The sequence below is a fragment of the Malaclemys terrapin genome, chromosome 4 (assembly GCF_027887155.1).
Source record: "Malaclemys terrapin pileata isolate rMalTer1 chromosome 4, rMalTer1.hap1, whole genome shotgun sequence".
In the NCBI taxonomy this organism is placed as follows: domain Eukaryota; kingdom Metazoa; phylum Chordata; order Testudines; family Emydidae; genus Malaclemys; species Malaclemys terrapin.
This window is the reverse complement of record NC_071508.1, coordinates 26,472,396-26,492,471: the sequence shown is the minus strand read 5'-3', so window position 1 is coordinate 26,492,471 and position 20,076 is coordinate 26,472,396. Positions and strand designations below refer to the sequence as shown.

The 20,076-nt window shown below is 57.9% G+C and overlaps 1 protein-coding gene across 2 annotated transcripts; it reads left to right on the top strand.

Moving 5' to 3' along the window:
• The first annotated feature begins 10,759 nt into the window (after positions 1 to 10,759).
• On the top strand, positions 10,760 to 17,653 carry ELF3 (E74 like ETS transcription factor 3). 2 transcript variants are annotated; one of them, XM_054028238.1, is made up of 9 exons: positions 10,760 to 10,875; positions 11,956 to 12,105; positions 12,965 to 13,186; positions 13,542 to 13,625; positions 13,735 to 13,860; positions 14,172 to 14,264; positions 15,204 to 15,320; positions 15,956 to 16,151; positions 16,415 to 17,653. In XM_054028238.1, exons 2-9 carry the CDS (start codon positions 11,964 to 11,966, stop codon positions 16,524 to 16,526), a joined length of 1,092 nt encoding a protein of 363 aa, XP_053884213.1. In that variant the 5' UTR covers positions 10,760 to 10,875; positions 11,956 to 11,963; the 3' UTR covers positions 16,527 to 17,653. The 2 variants fall into 2 exon arrangements, with proteins under 2 accessions (XP_053884213.1, XP_053884212.1); XM_054028237.1 differs by having other exon boundaries at positions 12,962 to 13,186.
• Positions 17,654 to 20,076: the final 2,423 nt, after the last annotated feature.

Sequence of the window (20,076 nt, the reverse complement as noted above, 5' to 3'; positions counted from 1 at the left end):
CTGAGTCCTGTGCATGCCTGTTCCCTGCCCCCAGGTGCTGGGGAGCATAGCGTGGGCTGTGTCAGCCCAGGGGCCCCTGCTCCTTGCCTCCCGCTAAGAGCCCAGGTGCTGTCTGCCAGCTTGGGGAGGGGATTCACCCATTGACACCTGGGTATTTTCTTTCAGTTCCAGGGGGGGATAAATGATGATGCATCCTGCACAAGGGGGGCCCTCTGGGTCCCATCTCCCTCATTCCCCCCAGTCCTGCTGCACCCGTCCATCTTCCAGCACAGCATCCCCTTCTCTCCAACTCACCTTTTCCCCCTCCACTCCATGCCCTGCCACAGCCCAGCCTTCGCCCAGGAAGTCCAGGCCTGCGTTCTGGTTGGGGGCACACTCCCGCGTGGGGGTCTGAACAGCTCTAGGCCCCAGGCTTAGGGCCCCCATTTGGGAAGTGGCAGCAGCTCTGCCAAAGCTGGGCAGTTTGCCTCCTTTCGTGTGGGGACGGGGGGAGGGGGTTATTTCTCTGGCGGGGCTCTGCTGTGTTCTTGCAGACATTGGCTGTTCCCTCTCTTCCCTCCCTGCCCTGGGCGGCTCTGCGTTTGCCAGAGGCCGGCAAAGCCCATCAGTGTCACTCAGTTGCTCCTTTTATTGCAGCTGGTGATCAGGCCCTGAGGTTTGAGGTGCTTGTGTCATGGGAAGGAGCCCCAGGCTGACGGACCCAAGGGGAGCTGGTGTGCTCTGGTCAGGGCAGTTTCAGGCCTGCGCCCAGCACCGCAGGGGAAACGCTGGGATGCGCTGAGCATCCACCACGACGCATGGCTCAGCTGTGCGGGGATACGGATTCAGACCATCTGCCCGTTTACCATTAGTACAGCTAGAAGGAAGGATCACTGATTTCTGGCAATGCCACACTCCAGTAGGCAAACCTTTCCCCCCAAACACTCAGCAAGGGGGTGCGGGACTTGTTCTTACTTTGATCCCTGGCCCAGCGCGCTGCCTGGCGTGCCCAGAGAAGCTAGGCTCCGTCTTGGCCTTGCGGTTTCGTGGCTGGTTGAGTGGGGCTGTGCAGCAGCGATGGGCCATGTCCTGGGTGTTGCTGCCAGTGCTCAGCCAAGCAAACGAGCGAGTCCCCATACAGCAGGATGTTCCCCCGCATCACGGCCACTTCATGAGCCTGGTGCAAAGCTGAGGAGAGATCAGGCAGGGACAGACGGGACTTCAGCAGCCCTGGCTCATTAAACTGACCTGGCTACCAAGCTGTTTTCTCTTCACTGAGCTTTTCCAAGGCCACTGGAGGAGTTTGCCCCCCTCTTCCCCAAGGCTCTCAGGCTGCGTGCGCAGGAGCGGCTCCAACCTCCCTCCCCGCCTGGCTCCGGGAAGGCTGACCAGGTGCCTGGGGCAGAAGGGGCCCAGCCTGCACAACGGTGATGCTTGGGACGGGAGGAGAGCTCCCTGCAGCTGGGGCGCCTGCTCTGGGACTGAGACACCAGCAGGGCGTGCCTACCTGCCTCTGAGCAGGGTCAGCTGTGGTGTGCAGCATCTTTGCTCTCCCAGGGCATTTGGGCCTGGCCGTACCAGAGCTGGGAGTTCTGTTCCCCTTGCCCAGTGCCCTCTGCTCCGTGCCTTGCCAGCACTCCCCAGCCAGCCTGGTGCAGGCAGGGCCTGGCACAGCCAGCTCGCCATGCCTGTGCCCAGGTGCACACAGCAGTGTAGGTTATTGCTGTGCTCTGTTGTGGCCAGCAGGTGGCGCCCACAGCCTGGTATGATGTGTCCACTGCTGCTCAGTCATGGGCCTAGCCCTGTGGGTTCAGATGCAGTCAGTGGTTCTCCCTGGGGTGGGGCTAAGCCCCCAACTGGATCTTTTATTAGTCTCTCCCTCCTCACAAGCCTGTGGCCTGCGTGGAGGGAGAGGATGGTGGCAGAGAGCCATGGCTTGGCATGGTGCGTCGGCCCTCAGGGCCCCATGCTTTGCTAACTGTTCCATGGGGCAATAGCGTTGCCACCATTCCAGGAGCCTGAGCCCTTGAGGGAGCCCCCTACCATCCTCTCCCAGGAGCCCCTCCCTTCCCCACCTTGCTCCTTACCCTATCCTCCCTGCTGGAGAGCCTTGCCCTCAGCTGATGGGTCTGTCCCGCTTCCCGGCCGGTCCCTAGTGCCGAGAGGAGCCACATGGCTTCAGCAGCTGGCAAGCTGCCTGTATGCGGAGTGGGACCCGGGTGCCAGCCAGGCTGTGACGGGCTCCCAGCCGCGATGGGCACAGCCAGTAGTTAAGATCACTGCATGTGCAGCCGAGTGCACGAAGCGAAAAGCCCAGCACATTACATCCAGTGACCAGCAAGGCAGTAGAAAAACTGGCCGGGGGCAACCCTAAGAAGCCACCATAAATCCCCCTCTGCCCCCTCCTGACTCTGGTGTCTTCGGTGCCATGGGCTGGGGGGAGCTGGAGTGGTTGGGCTGGGTGGTTAGTTATGATGGCTGGTTTATTAGGGGAAATGGAGGTGTCTGGGGGCCCTGGCATTGATTTCCTAGTCCCCAGCATAGTCCAATGCTATTAAACCTGACAGAACTGCCACGAGCAACATCTAACCTGTCCCTTTTGGGCTGGGGAGCCCAGCTGAGTTCTGCCCAAGGCTAGCCTCTAGCTCGCCAGCCAGCAAGCTGGAAGGACTTGATTGAGCTAAACAGCCCTGTATGGAGGTAGTCGCAGATTCATAAACCTCTCTACTTACTGTAGCCACTACGGGGTGCCAGAGAGCCATGCTGTGTTAGTGTGGGTTGCACAAGCACATAGTTGGCATGCTCCTCCTGAAAGGCGGTGTGGCTGAGGTTTGGCTGCCTTAGATCAGGTCTCTGGGCTCTGTCCCAAGCTCTGCCTGGTGTGATCCTGTGCGAGCTCTGAGATTCCACCACCTCCTTAGGTAACCCATTCCACTGCTTCACCACCCTTCTAGTGAAAAAGTTTTTCCTAATATCCAACCTAAACCTCCCCCACTGCAACTTGAGACCATTACTCCTTGTTCTGTCATCTGGTACCATTGAGAACTATCTAGATCCATCCTCTTTGGAACCTCCTTTCAGGTAGTTGAAAGCAGCTATCAAATCCCCCCTCATTCTTCTCTTCTGCAGACTAAACAATCCCAGTTCCCTCAGCCTCTCCTCATAAGTCATGTGCTCCAGACCCCTAATCATTTTGTTGCCCTCCGCTGGACTCTTTCCAATATTTCCACATCCTTCTTGTAGTGTGGGGCCCAAAACTGGACACAGTACTCCAGATGAGGCCTCACCAATGCCAAATAGAGGGGAATGATCACGTCCCTCGATCTGCTGGCAATGCCCCTACTTATACAGCCCAAAATGCCGTTAGCCTTCTTGGCAACAAGGGCACACTGTTGACTCATATCCAGCTTCTCGTCCACTGTAACCCCTAGGTCCTTTTCTGCAGAACTGCCATTTAGCCACTCTGTCCCTAGTCTGTAGCAGTGCATGGGATTCTTCTGTCCTAAGTGCAGGACTCTGCACTTGTCCTTGTTGAACCTCATCAGATTTCTTTTGGCCCAATCCTCTAATTTGTCTAGGTCCCTCTGTATCCTATCCCTACCCTCCAGCGTATCTACCACTCCTCCCAGTTTAGTGTCATCTGCAAACTTGCCGAGAGTGCAGTCCACACCATCCTCCAGATCATTAATGAAGATATTGAACAAAACCGGCCCCAGGACCAACCATTGGGGCACTCCGCTTGATACTGGCTGCCAACTAGACATGGAGCCATTGATCACTACCCGTTGAGCCCGACGATCTAGCCAGCTTTCTCTCCACCTTATAGTCCCTTCATCCAATCCATACTTCTTTAACTTGTTGGCAAGAATACTGTGGGCGACCGTATCAAAAGCTTTGCTAAAATAAAGCCAGAAGCTACTCCAGTCACCTCTGCCATAGCAGGGGTGCGGCAAAGGCAAGGGTCAGCAGAGGTGGCCCCGGGACATCTTTAAAAGCGCAGGGCAGGCAGCACTAGTATCCCTATCAAATGCTGCCCCTGCTCTGCTGGGTACTGTGCTGAAAGGGCTGTGAGCAGCACCAGCCTACCTATCGGGCTAGCGAGGGGCAGCCAAGTGACCCCTGCTTTGAGTCTCCACTGGCCCGTGCCCCCACGCCTGTCCCTGACACCCTGGCAGAGGCGTGGGGTGAGGGACAGGGCCACGTGGCAGATGCTGGCTGACACAGCACTCGCTGTGAGCAAAGATTTGTTTGGATCCAGGCATGAGAAGCTTCATCTGTCCAATCACCGAGCCCCGTCCCGCTGAACGCCCCCACCCTGCGCGGTACAATGACAGAGAAGCATCTGTACACAGCGCGCCCAACTCCCCATCCCTGGGCACCGTCCGGCCTGGCCCATCAGCTTTGCTGCGCTGTGGGCAGCAGCAGGATTTGCCTCCTTGCAGGGCTGTGCCCAGGTCCTGTCCCCAAGTAGCTGCCCCTGGTTCACCAATGCTGGACCTCCACGCTGGGAATGTCTGTGGGGAGCCGTGTGTGCGATGGGTGTGCAGTCTGGCTCTGCATCCACCCTTGTCAGTTTCAGTGTCAAGGTTATTTCAGCACCTAGCCTTTGCTCTGTGATCTCTGGGACTCGGGATCCCTGGCCCCGGAGCTGGGGATGGGCTCAGGTTGGCTGGAGAGCTCCTGGGGGGCTGTGCTGGCCCCTTTCCAGTGCCAACTGCCTGAATCCCAGCTGAGCAGCTCCAGAGGCAGAAATCTCTCCTGGGAAATGCCTTCAGGTGTGCACTGGGAATGGGGGATGGGAACTGCAGGCCGATCAAGGATCTCAACGCGCGTGCCATGCAGTGAGTTAAGCAGCTTTCCAAGCCACAGCAAGATAGGTGATACAGATGGGGAAACTGAGTCACGGAGAAGGGACAGGACTTGCCCAAGGTTGCCTAAAATAGGCCTCTTGGCACCCCATCACCTGCTCTAAGCACTAGACATGCCATCCCAAGGGGGCCGCTGAAAGATGGGGCTTTAGTGATGGGAGGTGCCTGGTGCCACCCTCTGAGCTACACTAGATTAACCCAGAGAAGGGCATTTCCTCAGGTAGCACCATCAGGAAGGGTGAAGGGCAGGGGCGGCCGCCATGGGCAGCTTGTATTGCGCTGAATCCCTGACCAGCAGCAGCACCTGACCCTGGGCCACTGAAACCTCTGCTCAGGCAGTTATGCTCTGGTCTGGGCTCGTCCCAGCGGATGGTGAGTCACACAGTGGTTCTCAACCTATTTATCATTGTGGGCTGTGGCCTACAATGTGATACCTGGGCTGCAGGTTGAGAACCACAGCGCTCCCCTCTCCCCCCTCCCCCGAACCTCCCCACAGACCCCTATGCCCAGCGCCTCCCGCCCAGAGACCCCTCCACAGAGTGGGGCCAGGAGCAGAGCCCTGGGTGGGGGGGGCCAGGCGGCAGGGACCCTGGACCCAGTCGCGTGGGGCTGGGTGGTAGCCCCCGACCCCAGCCCCCCGCCGCCACATGGCCCAGCAGCCTTTAGCAGACTCCTGGGGCCACAGCTGTGTGCTAATTGGGCCGCATGCAGCTCGCAGGCTGCGGGTTGAGAACCGCTGACCAGAGGCCGCATGTGTTGGGGTGTCGGATTCTGGGTGCATTTTCTCAGTAGCCTGCCCTCTTCCCAGCAGGACGTTGTTTGGGAGGGCAAGGGCAGTTCCCCACGCGGGCGTGCGACTTGGCTGGTTGGGGAGGAGCAGTGAGCAGGCGCATGCATGGGGCTGGTTCTCCTGCATTCCAGGGAGCCAGTGGCTCTGCCGAGGGGGTGTGGCTGATCTCCCCAGCATGGAAATTCCCACTCAGCCCTGGGTGCAGTTGGGCCCACGAGCAGCACAGCAGGTGTCCCCTAGCTGGCAGGTCTATGCTGAATTCAGTGGCCCAGCAGGGGATGCTCCCTAGGCCCATGCACTCAGGCCCATCCTGCCTGGAGCAAGTTAGCAGCAGCCAACTAGCTAGAGTCAGCATCTGTAACAAACCACCTCTGCACAAAGATAGGCCCTAGCAGGACTCGAACCCTGGCCCTTCAGGACCAGAAACACAGGCCTCTCCTCACAAGCTAGAGAGAAGCTTGCCAGGGTGTGCCTGAGTGAGCAGCTGGCTGTCCTAGTCACTGGGACCAGCCATTAGACAGACGGTGAGCTGGGTGTGATGCCCACACACCCACGGTATCCTGAGCTGACTGGTCTCACGACATTCTGTAGCCTATGCTCCCATCTCCCGTGCCTCCACATCGATACTGGCATAGCCTCTGGTGTGCCCAGCCTGGAGTGGCTCTGCTAGGGTGACCAGACAGCAAATGTGAAAAATCAGGACAAGGGGTGGGGGGGCAATAGGAGCTTATATAAGAAAAAGACCCAAAAATTGGGACTGTCCCTATAAAATCGGGACATCTGGTCACCCTAGGCTCTGCTCAGCATGCCTGGTCTCTCAGCCATACCAAAGGCTGGGGGCAGAGAGGGTGCTTTCTGCTGAGTCTGTCCCCATGCCCAGGAGCCCAGTGCCCACCACGGGCAATGTCTGTGCAGTGCTGTGACTTCCAGCTCACGGACCATCTGGCTCCTCTCTCCCAATCTGGGTTGATTACCAGCCTGTGGAACTCACTGCCACAAGCTGTTATGGGGAAGGTGAGCTCAGCGGGATTTGGGAAAGACTTTAGCGAAGGGATTGAGTGAACTGAGGGACACGCCGGGGTCACACAGGCCTCCTGAGTGCCAGCCTCGATGGCAGAGCCAACCCATGCCTTAGAAAGCCTGGCAGGTCCTGCTTTGAGCAGCTGCTAGGTCCGCGCACAGGCTCCAGTATTGCCCTGCGAGAGTGGCACACGGGAAAGATGGTCCGTCCAGAGCGAGAGCCGACAGCACCATTGGCTGGCAGGAGGTGGGATGCCCGGGAGAGCTGCTCTCCCAGAGAGCTCCCAGGAGAGAGGGGCCAGGATACTCCCTCACCACAATCGGGCACTGGGAGTGATGGGCGGCTTGCAGCATGGCGCAGCGACAGCCCATTGCTCAGGGACAAGGCTTCCCGGCAGCATGCACAGTGCTGGGACGCCACTGCCCTCACCGGCCGCCCCAGGGAACAATTAGCACCAGCCTCGCACAGGCCACTGCGGGACGTTCTCGAGGACAAAGTGCCGGAGGCCATGACATATCTCTCTCTCTCTCGTGCGCGCACACATACACACACAAGCCCCACTGGGTCGCACACACCTGCCCTATCAGGTCAAACACATATACAACCGCCTTCCTGCATCACACACACACACACAAACAAACACACACAACTGTGCTGCTGGGTCACACATACACCCCTCCAGGTTACACACACACATACACACCTCCACCAGGTCTCTCTCTCTCACACACACACATACACACACGGTCAGGTCTCAGGCACAGTGCTGCTCTCAGCAGCCTCCTGGCTGGATCCATCCTGTCGGCACCAAGCTCAGCCCAGCTAGGTGAGAACACGAAATGTTCCAAGTAAACCTGCCAATCGATCAGCTCATCCTGGGCACCCTCCCTGTCTCTCCACCCCCCATCTCACCCGCTCCTCCCCTTCCCCCACCCTCCACCAACAAACCCCAGCTATGCTAAAAGCTGTGAGTCAGCATGCATATCTTACACTGCAGTGACCTCGCTCTGACAGACTGCAGGCAGCACTGCGCTGCAGAGTTGGGGAACATTGCCCGGGAGGGCTCAGCTATCACCCCCCAAGTTTGGGGAGCGTGAGAGCAGTCCAGCCTTTCTTTGTATCATGAGCCTTGTGCTATTTAGGGGGCGGGGGTCCTTCAAGGTCCAGCTCCTGGAGTCCTATGATTTCATGAGATACTCGGCTTGCATTTTTCAAATGAAAGTCCCATTTCTAGCCCTTGTGGTTACAAGGAAAAGCTTGAAAACGTGGGCCCAGCGCCTCCTAACGGTCTTCTGTAGCAAACAGCCACGAGCGGGGGAAAGGTATGGGAACAGGGATCCTAGGGACTGTGCAGGGAGGGGCTTAGTCCTGTGGCTAAAAGTTCAATTACACACAGGCCAATTGGAGCTAGAACTCCAGAGCAAGGTCCAGAGCAGGACTACCCCAGCAGCGCCCTCACCACTCGGCTCTGGCCGCGTATCCCTCTCCTCTGACGCAGTTCCTCGGAAAGCTTTCGTTGTTGTTCCATAGCAGACTGGAAACACATTTCGAAACCCGCTGACAGGCATCGGTACCCTCCAGCTCGAACACACAGTCAGCAGCCTCTGCAAACCGGCCCCTGCCTGCACAAACAGCCCTTTGCAGCAGCAATGCCTCTTGGGGTGCTCGGCTGCCTCATCCGGGGGCACATTTTCCACACTGTACAAATCACTCTCTTTAAGTCCAGGTGGCTGCTGAGGGTGCCCCCAAAAGGACGCTATGCCAGACTTGCCCACCAGAGGGCAATGAGGCCCAGGGCTTGTGTGTCAGATGCACCTGTTGTCCTGCAGGTGTATAGGTGTGAGTGGGACAGAGATAACAGCATGGGCAGTATCAGCACATCTGGCCACTGCTGCTCCCTAAGTCAACCCCAGGGGAACTTTGGAGCTCAGCCCAGCTCTGCGGCTGCTCAGTTCCTGGGCAGGCTCCAGGCTATGCTGGGACAAAAGCGGCTTCTCCAGCTCGGACCTGTGGGACAAGTTGGATTTGGGGCCGGGGAGTGCAGGGATTATACAATGGGGCATGTTTCCCACTGGGTCACATCCTGAGAGCAGGGCCGTGAGAAAGTCCTGCGATTTCAACTCCCCGCCCCATGCTGCCTGGGGCTGCTGTTCCACCCCAAGGGGGCTGCATTTCAGTGGCAGAGGGGAGTGATCTCGGTGGGGGGGGGGGGAGTTATAAGCTGGTTTTGGACTCTTGGGTGAAAGGGTAGGAAGGGTGGTCTAGAAGCTAGTTACTGGGTTAGCTGAACCTCAGTTGGAAGAGAGGGATACTGAGGGTCCTGCTTTGAGCAGGGGGTTGGACTAGATGCCCTCCTGAGGTCCCTTCCAACCCTGGTATTCTATGAGTCTATGACACAGGGGCTGGGGCAGTTGAAATGCCATGGAAGAGGGAAAACATCTCACCCTAATTGTGCCGTCAGCCTCTTCAGCCAAAACTGTCTCGCTTTCAGATGCAGGCAAACGGAGCGAAGCCTGCAGCTGAGCCTCCAGGAGAGGCGTGGGGGTGGGGGGCGCACAGCGGGAGCCTCCGTGAGTTAAGGTGTAGTGCCCAGAAAGCAAAAGGCCGGGCGGCATCCCCATCGCACACAACGCGCTAATGACTGTCCTGAAGAACAATGAAATGAGGCTAGGTCATTAGCCAGTTTGACCTGCTGCCTCTTGGATGGCGTCACAGGCCCAGGTAACACCGAGGCCATGGCAACTTTCCCAGAAGTGGGGTAACCAGGTGTGATGTCACTGGGCGGAGGTGTGAAACGCCTGTGACGGGAGCGGCCGGTTAGGTGGGCTGTTCACAGCCACAGCGGGGACTAAACTCGGGCCACCTGGAAACATTGACTTTTCAGGCTAACAAATGGTGCAGCGCTCGGTGTGAGAGTGCTGTGATGCATGTGTGCGTGTGTGTGCATGTGTGTGTGCGTGCATGTGTGTGTGTGCACACATTGTGCCGCATCTGGGTGTATACGTATGTGTTGTCGCACACTCAGCCGTCCCTTCCAGGCCAGGATTCAGCCTGTGTGTGGTGACACTAAGCAGTGCAGGCGGGGAGCTGGAGAGCTGGAGAGAACCACGGGATCCGTCCGTGACCCGCAGCCTCAGTAAAGAATCCCCCGCATGTCCACTCCAGCCCGGTCGTGTGTGAGTGTGAGCGAGATGCCACGGACTTTGGCAGGGCTGGGACAAACAGCCCTCTCCAGCACCTGGGAAGTGGAGGGGCGGGAATGGGCAGGAGGGACCCCACCCCAGCTGGAGCTGGTCAGAAATAAATCCATGCATACATCGGAAATAGCAGAATAAGGAAAATCCTCTCTTCCCATCGCCCGATGTACACCATTCTCTGGTCAAACCAGCTGCCCCCCAGGACCCAGCCAGCTCCGGGCCTGGCTGGGGGAGGCTTAGGGCCTGTCTCGCCCAGTGGCACTGCCCTGGCTCTGGAGGCGCTGTCACTGCATCAGGCTGGCCAAGCGGCGAACGGGCCCCTCCTCTAACGGTCTGGCGTGGTTCCACTCCAGGCGGTGCAGTGCCCATTTTAGAAGGGTCACTTACGAGGGCCGGGCTGAACCCGAACTCTAGACTTTTGGGGGATCCGGAGCTGTTGCGGAGGTTCTTAGCTCAGCCAATGGGAGCCGCATATTGGTGGGGGCCAGAGTTCAGGTTTGTCTGGCCAGCTGCCCCCTTCTCCCTGTGCTGGGCTCCTGGCAGGGAGAGGCCCGGCTGGCACGCCAGCCCCTTACATGGCTGCTATTCCTGGCAGGGAGGAGGCAGCCGATTAACCTGCTTTTGTGAGCAAACAAACACGTAAGATTAGAAAGAGAGAAAAACATGGTGAGAGGGGTGAGACGCTGGCACAGGCCGGGCGAGGGCTTTGACAATCATTAAACTGGCCAGCCCTGATTTCCCGGCAAGAAAGCGCTGGCATGGGGCCAGTGGCACCTATTATGCAAATCCGATGGAGCTGGGAGCTTGAATACTTGGGCTAGGAATTCCCCTAGAGCCGTGAGATCATGTTACCGCAGACACGCTATATAAGGCGAGACACCCGGGAGGGGCCGCCTATAGGGATAGGCGCTAAGGGCTCAGGCACAGATGAGTAGTGGTTAGAAGCCAGTGGTGCACCTGGAGTATTTACAAGCTCCCTTCGCTGCCTGTGGATTAACTGCTGCTGCTGGGGGCACTGTGGTAGGTATCAAAGCCTTTGTGCTCTGTGCTTTAAAGGTGCTGTTACCTTTTCCCGAGGGTGGAGGTGTTTGTGCCCCCTGCGCTAGCTGGGGGATGCTGCTCCTTATTCGCCAGCCACCTGTTGGCCAAACGTGCCACAAGCCCTTTGGGCACTAGGGGTAGAAAGCACCAGCACAGACCTCAGCCGCCCTGGGCTGAGCCAGGTGAGTGTCAGCATTCCTGCTCGCCAGCTTTCCACGCCTGGGCAGGCCTGTCCATGCCGGGACAGTTGCTTTTCTGGCTCATTTAAGGCTGGGTTCAAGGACTGGGCTCTGGGGAGCCGGTGGGAGGGAGCAAGTGTGGCTGGCCGGGTGCCCCTGGGCTGCACGGGGGCTGGGGTGCTTTGGGAGATGGGGCCATGGGGTGAGAGGTGATGACCGATTTTTCACATGGCCTCTTTCCTGGCGGAGCAGCCAAACCCACAGCTCTCTGCAAATGACAGCGTGATGAACCTGCTAAGCAGGAGACTCCGAGTCCCATCCACCCTAGCCCCACTGCGCATCCCCTTCCTCCTGGCCAGGTGCTATCAGACTTACAGCCTGGATGGAAGGAGGCCTTGGAACCAATGACAGCTGCTTGTTCTCATCCTGGTGCTCAATCAGCAGCTTGCTGAAAGCACTAAGCTGGTTGGGACGCAGCCTGCAGCCCAGGGGAAGTCTGTCTCTGTTCCCTTTTACAGTGGAAGGTCAGCAATGGGCCCCAGGAACATAGGGTGCTTGATAATGGTCTGGTGAGGGCTTGACCTTTTTTGATGTGGTGACCCCCGGCTAGAAATCTGCAGGCTGGGCTCTGATCTCGGCTGTCCCGGATCGCAGAGGAACCTGGGCCTGAAGCCCCAGAAGGGGGAATCGGGGTGCTGCTCTAGGGAACCGTGGAGATGCACAGACTGCTCGCTGTAACCCCGTCCCCTCCGCGGGGCTGGGGCGGGCTCCGTGCTCCCAGGCTGTACCCAGCCCAGGGTTCAGGTGCCGGCTTGGGAAGGTCTTTATCCCGCAGGCAGCGCTGCCTGGAGTCATGCTGACAGATGCAATCTCTTGGCAGAGAGCTTTATGGCGGGATCCTGCGAGATCAGCAACATCTTCTCTAACTACATCAGCGCCATGTACCAGCCGGAGGAGGCTCAGCCCCCCATGGAACTGCTGGCCCACCTGGGGAAGGAGGACAACCTCGCGCTGCCTGCGGAGTCCACAGGTGGGGCCGGAGCCTGCGTGCCACGGGGCAGAGCTGGGCATGAGACCTGCAGTGACAATGAGTCAGGGCATAAGCTAATCACCAGATGGAATCCCGCCCCTGGACTAGAAGGCAGACAGAGTTGCCTAGTAGTTAGCACACAGGACTGGGCTTTAGGAGACCTGGGTTCTCTTCCCACCTCTGCTACTGGGTGACCTGGGGAAGTCCCTGTCCCTCTCTGTGCCTCAGTTTCCTTCTCTAAATGCTACTTTCAATAGCTCTTCTAGAGCAGTGCCTGCCAGGCTTATCCTATTAACGTGTGTGTCCCATGGGAGGCTGGGCGGAAGATGTTTTAAAAGTTCAAAGTGTTATCGTTATAGTTTGTGTACCCCATTGCCCAGGTGCATTATTGGGGGCTGTGGGAGCAGGTGGAGAGTTCAGCGTCCTTCCTCGGCAGCATCAGGGTTTAGTCTGCTGCCAGAGACAGGGGACTGGGTCGGATGGGCCACCGGCCAGCTGGGACTAGCGGAAGGGGAAGATCACTCTCGGGCGGTTGGGATTGGTGTGTGTGGGGTCCCTCATGCCCTCTGGCGGGGCTGCAGTGCCCTTTGGGGAATGACTGGGCTGTGAGCTGAGCGCTGCCATCGGCCATTTCCTCGGGCCCTGCCGTCAGGCAGAATCCGAGATAAAGGAGCAGGAGACAGGTGTACAACAGTGACTAAGCAAGATAACCCCCCCGCCCGTCTGACTCTCTGTGCCCAGGAGAGCCAATCCCGCCCCTTGTGACATAGGCTCATTGAGAGCCCTGCCCAGCCAGCCGGTGCCGGGTGCCCCATCGGGTGAGCAGCTCCCCTGAGCCCTGCTCCTTTCTCCCCAGCAGAGAAGCCGGCGTGGTTCGGCGAGCTCCCGTACTTCTGGAGCAAGGCGCAGGTGCTGGAGTGGATCGGCTACCATGTGGAGAAGAACAAGTATGACGCCAGCGCCATCAACTTCTCCTGCTGCAACATGGACGGCTACACGCTCTGCCACTGCACGCAGGAGCAGCTGCGGCTCATTTTCGGGCCGCTTGGGGACGAGCTCTACACCCGCCTCCATGAGATCGGTGAGTGCCAGTGCCCCAGCACAGATCTTCCTCTGCCCCACATCAGCAGGGCCCACAGCAAACCAGCCCTGCCTAGCCAGCCAGAGCTGGGGACGGGCACCTCCCTGGAGCTTCCAGATTGGCATGTCCCCTGTCACTGCTGCCCTATAACCCGGGGCAAGGCCCATTCCTATCCCGAGATTCCGGTTAGAAGGGAGGTTTGGGTGGCATATTGGGGAGCGTAGCAGGGCTTGCACCAGAAAAGTTGGAGGAACAGCTGGAACCCATGAAGGGGCCCACAGGAAGAGCATGCGGAGGTGCCTTGCCCTTCGTACTGGTCAAATACAATTAATTCCTATCCGCCTCCCTCTTGCAGTCTCAGTCTCGGATGAGCTGACCTGGATCATTGACCTGCTAGAGAAAGAGGACATGTCTTCCCAAGAGATCTTCCAGGACTCTGGTAAGAGAAGCACCCTGGCCACAACTTGTCCCTCGAGGCCCCTGCAGTGTGCATGTCCGTTACCTGGACGGGGCTCACCCTTTCCTGCCCTCTCCTCCACTCTTTCTAGAGCTGGGAAACTTGTGCACGAAGGAATCCCTGGAGGAGATGAAATCCACAAACCCTTTCTACCAGGCAGACTTCAGCTACATTTCCGGTGCCCTGTCTCCAGGCAGCTCTGACATCTCTGTCTCAGGTAAAGCCCTCGTTGCTCACACTCAGTGTCGGGACATCCTTGGACATGGTGCGGGCTTGGGCTTGGGCTCTCCCATCAGTCCTGGATGGCCCTGCGTCTGCTCGCATTTCGTGGGTGGTTCGCTGGGGTGGGGACACAGTTGGAGACCCTGCCCTGTTTCGTGCGAGAGTTCCCCCCAAACCCATACCAGGGCAGACCACCTGCTGGGGAGCGTTTGGTGTGTCTGGCTGGAAGAACTGCTTTCTGCTGATTGGAAGCGTTTCTGGAGGGGAATAATGGGAAAACCAACCTATCCGCTTTGCCCCCCCCAGGGACCGGGATGTCCCACAGCCCCAACTCTCAAGACTCCGGTGGAAGTGACATAGATCCCGACCCGACAGAAGTGAAGTTGTTCTCCTCTGACGGTGAGTCGCCTCCTTCCTGACTGACCGGGACAGAGATGAGTTTGTGGCTGGTCGAGGCTGGAACAAAACCCGGGTCAGAGAGGGAAAGGAAAGGCCACTTGCCACTGGAGAGAGCTTAGTTGGGTCCCCTGGGCTGGGGAGGAGGCTGTGAGATCTAACCTCTGCTAAAGATGGCCTGCCTTAGCTTTCTGTTGTGGAAACTTCCCAGGCACTCATTGCCATGGTATCCAGGCAGGATGGGTCAAACCCAGAAACTTTTATCCAGATCTCCCGCCCTCCAGTGGGCTGGACTAAATGGAACCTGGACAGGAAGTCACCTTGACTTTGGCTCTAGGTTTTGCATGTGCTCCTCCATCTGCCCCTGCTTTGTGCACAGGGAGGGGATGTGATCTGCCTTTGAGATCCTCTGCCTCAGCAGCTGCTGGCAGAATCTTGGTGCCATGGTGACCTGGGAAGAGATGGGCGATGGGACGGATGCCAGCAGCACCGTGGGCTGGGATGGGGGTTGGGGACTTGGCCAAGGTGCACCTCGCTCCCACAGGCAGCGGTCAGAAACCCCCTGGCATGGGGAGCTTCTTTGACTGCGTGTCTGTGCCACGCTCAGCGTAACAGGGCACGATGCAGTCCATAGCGACCATTCGAATTAGTGTCCAGGCCTTCTCCCCAGGGAATCCCGGGGAACCCGAGGTGTAGGAGATGGGGGAAGGGGCCCTGTCGCTGGATGGCTAAATAGGGACCCGCTGGTTAGGTCAGGCACACTGGCAGTTCCCTGAGCCTGCAGAGGGGACCTGTCCCTGGGGAACTACAATGGGCATCCCCCCTTGTATTTCTAAAGAAGGAGGATCCAGGAGCTGAGGCTGCTCAGACCCCACGGGGCAGGGTGGGCCCACTATAAAACCCAGACAGGCCCAGTAACGTGTCCCACCTCCTCCTGCCCAGATGGCTTTGCTGACTATGACAAAGAGGACGTCAAGCATGGGAAGCGGAAAAGAGGCAGGCCCCGGAAATTCAGCAAGGAGAACAGAGACTGCCTGGAGACCAAGAAGAGCAAGCACTGTACGTGAGAGGCCAGTGGGACTCCTGTGGGCTAGGGTTGCTATGCCCTGGCTTGTCCAGGGGCTGAAGTTAATGGCCAGCCCTGGAATTGACCAGGACAGTTGTCTCAGCCGTGTTTGTGGAGGGGAAGTGGGAGGAAGGATGGAGGTTCATAGCGCATAGTACGTTGAGGCCCAGCACCTTGCACGGTGCAGCCTTTAGGCACTGATCCTCAAAGGTGTTTGGGCACTGGACTATTGCTCAGTGGCTGTTACAGCGCTGCTGTTGCCTCCTGAGCTGCTGTGACCCCTGTCTCACCTGTACGGGGGCCGGCATGGGGCCAGCGGATCTGTGTAACTGCACCACCCACAGATTCTCCCCTGGGGGCTGGGTCACAGCTGCCTAGCCTGTCTGGGCTGCAGCCCCCCAAGTGAGCTCCCATGTGGAGGTACAACACAGGCTGTGCTGCCTATTGGACCATCTGTACCCATGGAGTGGGGGGCTGATTTGTTCCCAGGGTGCAGGGAGCTGCCGCTGTTACCATGGCGCTCCCAGCCCTGGGCAGCACTATCCGCAGAGCCTCCTCCAGCCTGCTGGGGTCCCGGCTCTGCAGAGCCCCCCATTGAACTGGACCATCCCTCCTCTCTCTGTTCCAGCCCCGAGAGGGACTCACCTGTGGGAGTTTATCCGGGACATCCTGCTCCACCCCGAGCTGAACGAGGGGCTGATGAAGTGGGAGGACCGACGCGAGGGCGTCTTCAAGTTCCTCCGCTCCGAGGCGGTGGCTCAGCTCTGGGGGCAGAAGAAGAAGAACAGCAGCATGACCTACGAGAAGCTGAGCCGGGCCATGAGGTGGGTGTCAGGGGATTCCCCCGTCCTGCCCAAGAGCTGCAGGGCAGTGGAGCCCCAGCCTGTCTCCAAGGCTCAAGGGCCTACCTCCACCCAAAGCCCCATGCTTTGCCTCCTCTGCTTCCCTACCCTGCCCTGACAGCTCCTGTCCCAGCCTCCGTCCCCCAGCGCCCCCAGCCTCAGGCTCTTCCCTTCCCAGATGGCCTCCAAACTGGCTCACTTGGCTGCCTTGCATCCGGTGCTGATGTCCCCTCCTTCCCTTCCAGGTACTACTACAAGCGGGAAATCCTGGAGCGGGTCGACGGGAGGCGGCTGGTCTACAAGTTTGGGAAGAACTCCAGCGGCTGGAAGGAGGAGGAAGTATTGAACCGAAAGTAAGGAGCCAGGGGAGCCCTACAAGGACTCGGGCTCTGCCTGTCTGGCCCAGGGGTGAGACCCAAGGCATAATGCACTGAACCATGTTCCCTAGACAAGAGTTTTTGTCACACGTTGGAACCCAAAGCTGCTGGCCTGGGCAGTGTGTTAGCCTCCAGCCCCTTCCTAGGGGCACAAGTGTATGTGCTGGTTACCCGCTGGCACCTAGCTAACTACAGCTGATATTTTGGCTCAAGTAGGTTATTGTAAACCATTATTTCTGTTGTTGCATTGCTGGACTCTTCTTTCCAAGTGGAATTACAGTGACTCTGGCTGTCCCCAAAGCCTGGAAGAGTGGAAGGAACATGCTCCGTTCTTCATGATCGAATTTGGGGGACTTCAAACATGCGAGCAGAGCAGGGGGCCCTGGCTACTGCTGCAGTCAGCCGTGGTCCAGGAAGTGGGATGCACCGGTGTGCCAGCTACAGGGGCACTGGCCGCCCTGTGCGATAGATGGAATGAAGAGAATGGGCACTGAACGCTGTGTCTTTGCCAAGCATGCCCTCTCCGCACTGCCTGCCGTGGGGCTGCTGCCAGCCACGCGGGCTGTGCGCTGGCATGAGTAGCCTGCTGCTCTGTGAATGGCCCAAGCAGAGAATTTCAAGCAGCACTGGCCCAAGGGGAGTCGGAGAGAACTGTGAATTTCAGACGGCTCCGGAGGGACCGTGACAGTAGCCGGGGCATCAGGCAGAGCCTCCCTCCTTGTTCCTGGGGTGTTCGCCTCCGTGCCCCCCAAATCCCATCCCCTCAGTGTGATAACATCCCCTTTCCCCATGAGACGCTCTCCTCCTGCTTCTAATTTATGTAACATAAACAGAGGGTATATAATGTATATAGAGATCTATTTTTTCATAAATAAGCTTGTTCTTGCGTGATTGTGACTGTCCTGGAAGCACTTGGCCTCTTCGAACCAATGACGGTTCTCAATATTCAGCTGGACTGAAATAAGGTTCTTCTGGCCTTTGAAGGTCTCTGTACAGAGCGCGGCATTAGCATGTCCCGGCACTGAGGGGTCTGGCAGACGCACGAGGTCTTTTCCTGTTTTGATAATGAGTATATCAGAAATAAATTGTTGCCTTTTTTACAAACAGCGTGCATGCCTCCTCCTTGTGGCTTCTGTAATGGCTGGGGGTAAAGTGGGGCCAGGCTGCTCATGGGGGGAGGAGGGGGTACAGATTCCATGGTCACAAGAGACTGTACTCATCCCCGCTAATCTGACCTCCTCCATAGGGCTGCCTGTGTGAACTGGAACACATCCTTTAGGGAAACAGTCAGGCTCGATTTAAAGATGGCCAGTGTTGGAGAACCCACTGCTGCCTTGGGTAAAGTTGTTCCAGGGGTTAAGTACCCTCGCTATTAAAAAATGTACACTGTATTTCCAGCCTAAATTTGTCTAGCTTCAACTTCCAGCCATTGGGTCGTGTCAGACCTTTGTCTGTTAGACTGAAGAACCTGTTGCCAAAGATTTGTTCCCCATGTAGGTATTTATAGGCTTTGATCAAGTCACCCCTCAACCTTCTGTTGGTTAAGCTAAATAGATTGAGTGCCTTGAGTCTGTTCCTGAAGGACCCATGTCTGTCCCCCACATATTTGCTCTGGGGCCATCGGTCCCTGCCTGAAGTCCAGAGCCCCTCAGTTCTACTCGAGAAGGCTCCCTGGTAGAGAACCCTGGAGGAAGAAATGTCTCTGCAGGTGAGCTGCCTTTTCCTCCCAAAGCAGTGACCTGAGAGGAGAGAGCTGTTGGGTTCTTAGCTCTGCCGGGGAATCGCCGAGTGACCCTGTGCCTCAGGTGTGAAGGGGGGATGCTCCCAGGCTGTGGTGAAAATGAGCTTATGCAGAGGGGGAGGGGGCTGTGGAAGGGCCTAGGTAGGCAGGATGAGCAGGCCCTGCAGCCTGCATGGACGCACACACAGGGTCCCTGCTGTTGCTGGGGCTGGGTGTTGAAAGCACCTGCCATGTTCTCTTCTCTTCAGGTTCTTCCATCTGAGCATTTCCAGTGGTGCATTAAGCAACATGGCCTTGTCTGTCACCCTGGCTGTCTTTGCCCCTTGTTCCCTGGCTGGGGGAGCTGTAGTCTGGCTCTAGCTTGCTGCTCCAAGGCTATGGGTATGGATGGGTTGGGGGACCATACTCTAGGCCACATCCCTTTGATCAGAGCCCTCCTGGGAGCCTGACCCAGTCTGGAGAAGACAGTGCAGTGCTGCAGCCACCAGAATGGAGCTCTCCCTGTGGGGACTGAACAGACTCTAGCTCCTGTTAAAGTGTAGGGTGGCTGAGCAAAGGATGGTTCCCCTGTGGTCCCTATAAGGAACATCCTGGGGAATCTCACTCACCCTGCCGAACCAATGCCCTCTAGGTAGCTGTATCTCAAAGGTGTCTCCATGGTTTGCGGCCTTAAGGAGACTGCCAAGGCCACTCCCACTGCAAGGTCCCAGGTCACCCCACAAGCTTTGCTTCGTGAAGAGTCCAACAGACAGGGGCCTGTCACCCCCCAACCCAACACACATGCAACCACCAGTCCCATGGAGCAGCTCACTCACCCCAGACCGCTTCAGCCCTACCCCCCCAACTCCCAGCTCTCTGCAAAGCAGGGGCCTGAAGGCGAGGAAGGGTCTGTGAAAGAACAGCCACAGTGCAGCCCTTGCCTGCTCACGCCTCTGTGTTGCACCCAGGCTGCTTGTGTTCTGGGCTGACCTCCTGGGCAGGGTGAGTGGGTAGTAACCACATGGACAGCAGATCTGGGCCAGATGTGCACAATGGCTTTACTCTACCCCAGAATGGCTTTGGGGGAGGTGGGAGATTTGGTGTGGCACTAACATCCTCCTATGCCATCGCAGGGGGACTGGCCCCTTTAAGAGGGAACGGGGTCCCGTGCACCTATGACTGCCTAGCTACTTCCCAACGGGGCTTACGAGGAGGCAACTGGGCCAGATATAGGAGGCGAGGCAGGGGCAGGTGAGGCTGTTTGAGACCAGAGGGGAGGTGGACGGACAGAGCAGCAGAGTGGCTGGAGGGAAAGCGCTGCAGGAGAGCAGCAGCTGGGAGCTGCTGGGGAGGGGTTCTGGGGAGAGCTTTCGGGAGGACTGGCTCGAGCAGAGGAACCTGCCAAGTGTCAGGAAGGTTTGTCCAGAGGCCCCTATGACTGAGGAGAAGAAGCATCTTGGTGAGTGCAAGCCGGGCCCAGGTGTGAGGGGTTGACTCTGGAAGGAGGTTTCCCGGAGCACCGAGGGTTTGAATTTGCTGCTGAACGAGGCAATGTTCCTTCGCAGGGATGGATGAAGGGGAAACTGAGGCAGGTCTGCCTGTGTTGCTGAGGGCCTCTGCAGGAAGGTGCCTGTGTCAGGTTCTCCCTGTACCCTCTCCCTTCTAAGAGCTGGCACATGCCCCTCTACTCCTGCCCCCAAAGCACCAGCCCCTGTGGCAAATAAATGTAACAAGAGCTTGGAAGAGAGTAGTCTGTCACTCCATACGGCTAAATGCAGTGGGTAGTTTCTTTTTTATTACCTCAGAGGAA

Excerpts from the sequence above, each read along its gene's own strand:
- ELF3 (XM_054028237.1), top strand. The coding sequence starts at position 11,964 with ATGGCGGGATCCTGCGAGATCAGCAACATCTTCTCTAACTACATCAGC. Across the intron at positions 12,106-12,961 it reads GCTGCCTGCGGAGTCCACAG|CAGAGAAGCCGGCGTGGTTC; the intron begins GTGGGGCCGGAG and ends CTTTCTCCCCAG. Across the intron at positions 13,187-13,541 it reads CACCCGCCTCCATGAGATCG|TCTCAGTCTCGGATGAGCTG; the intron begins GTGAGTGCCAGT and ends TCCCTCTTGCAG.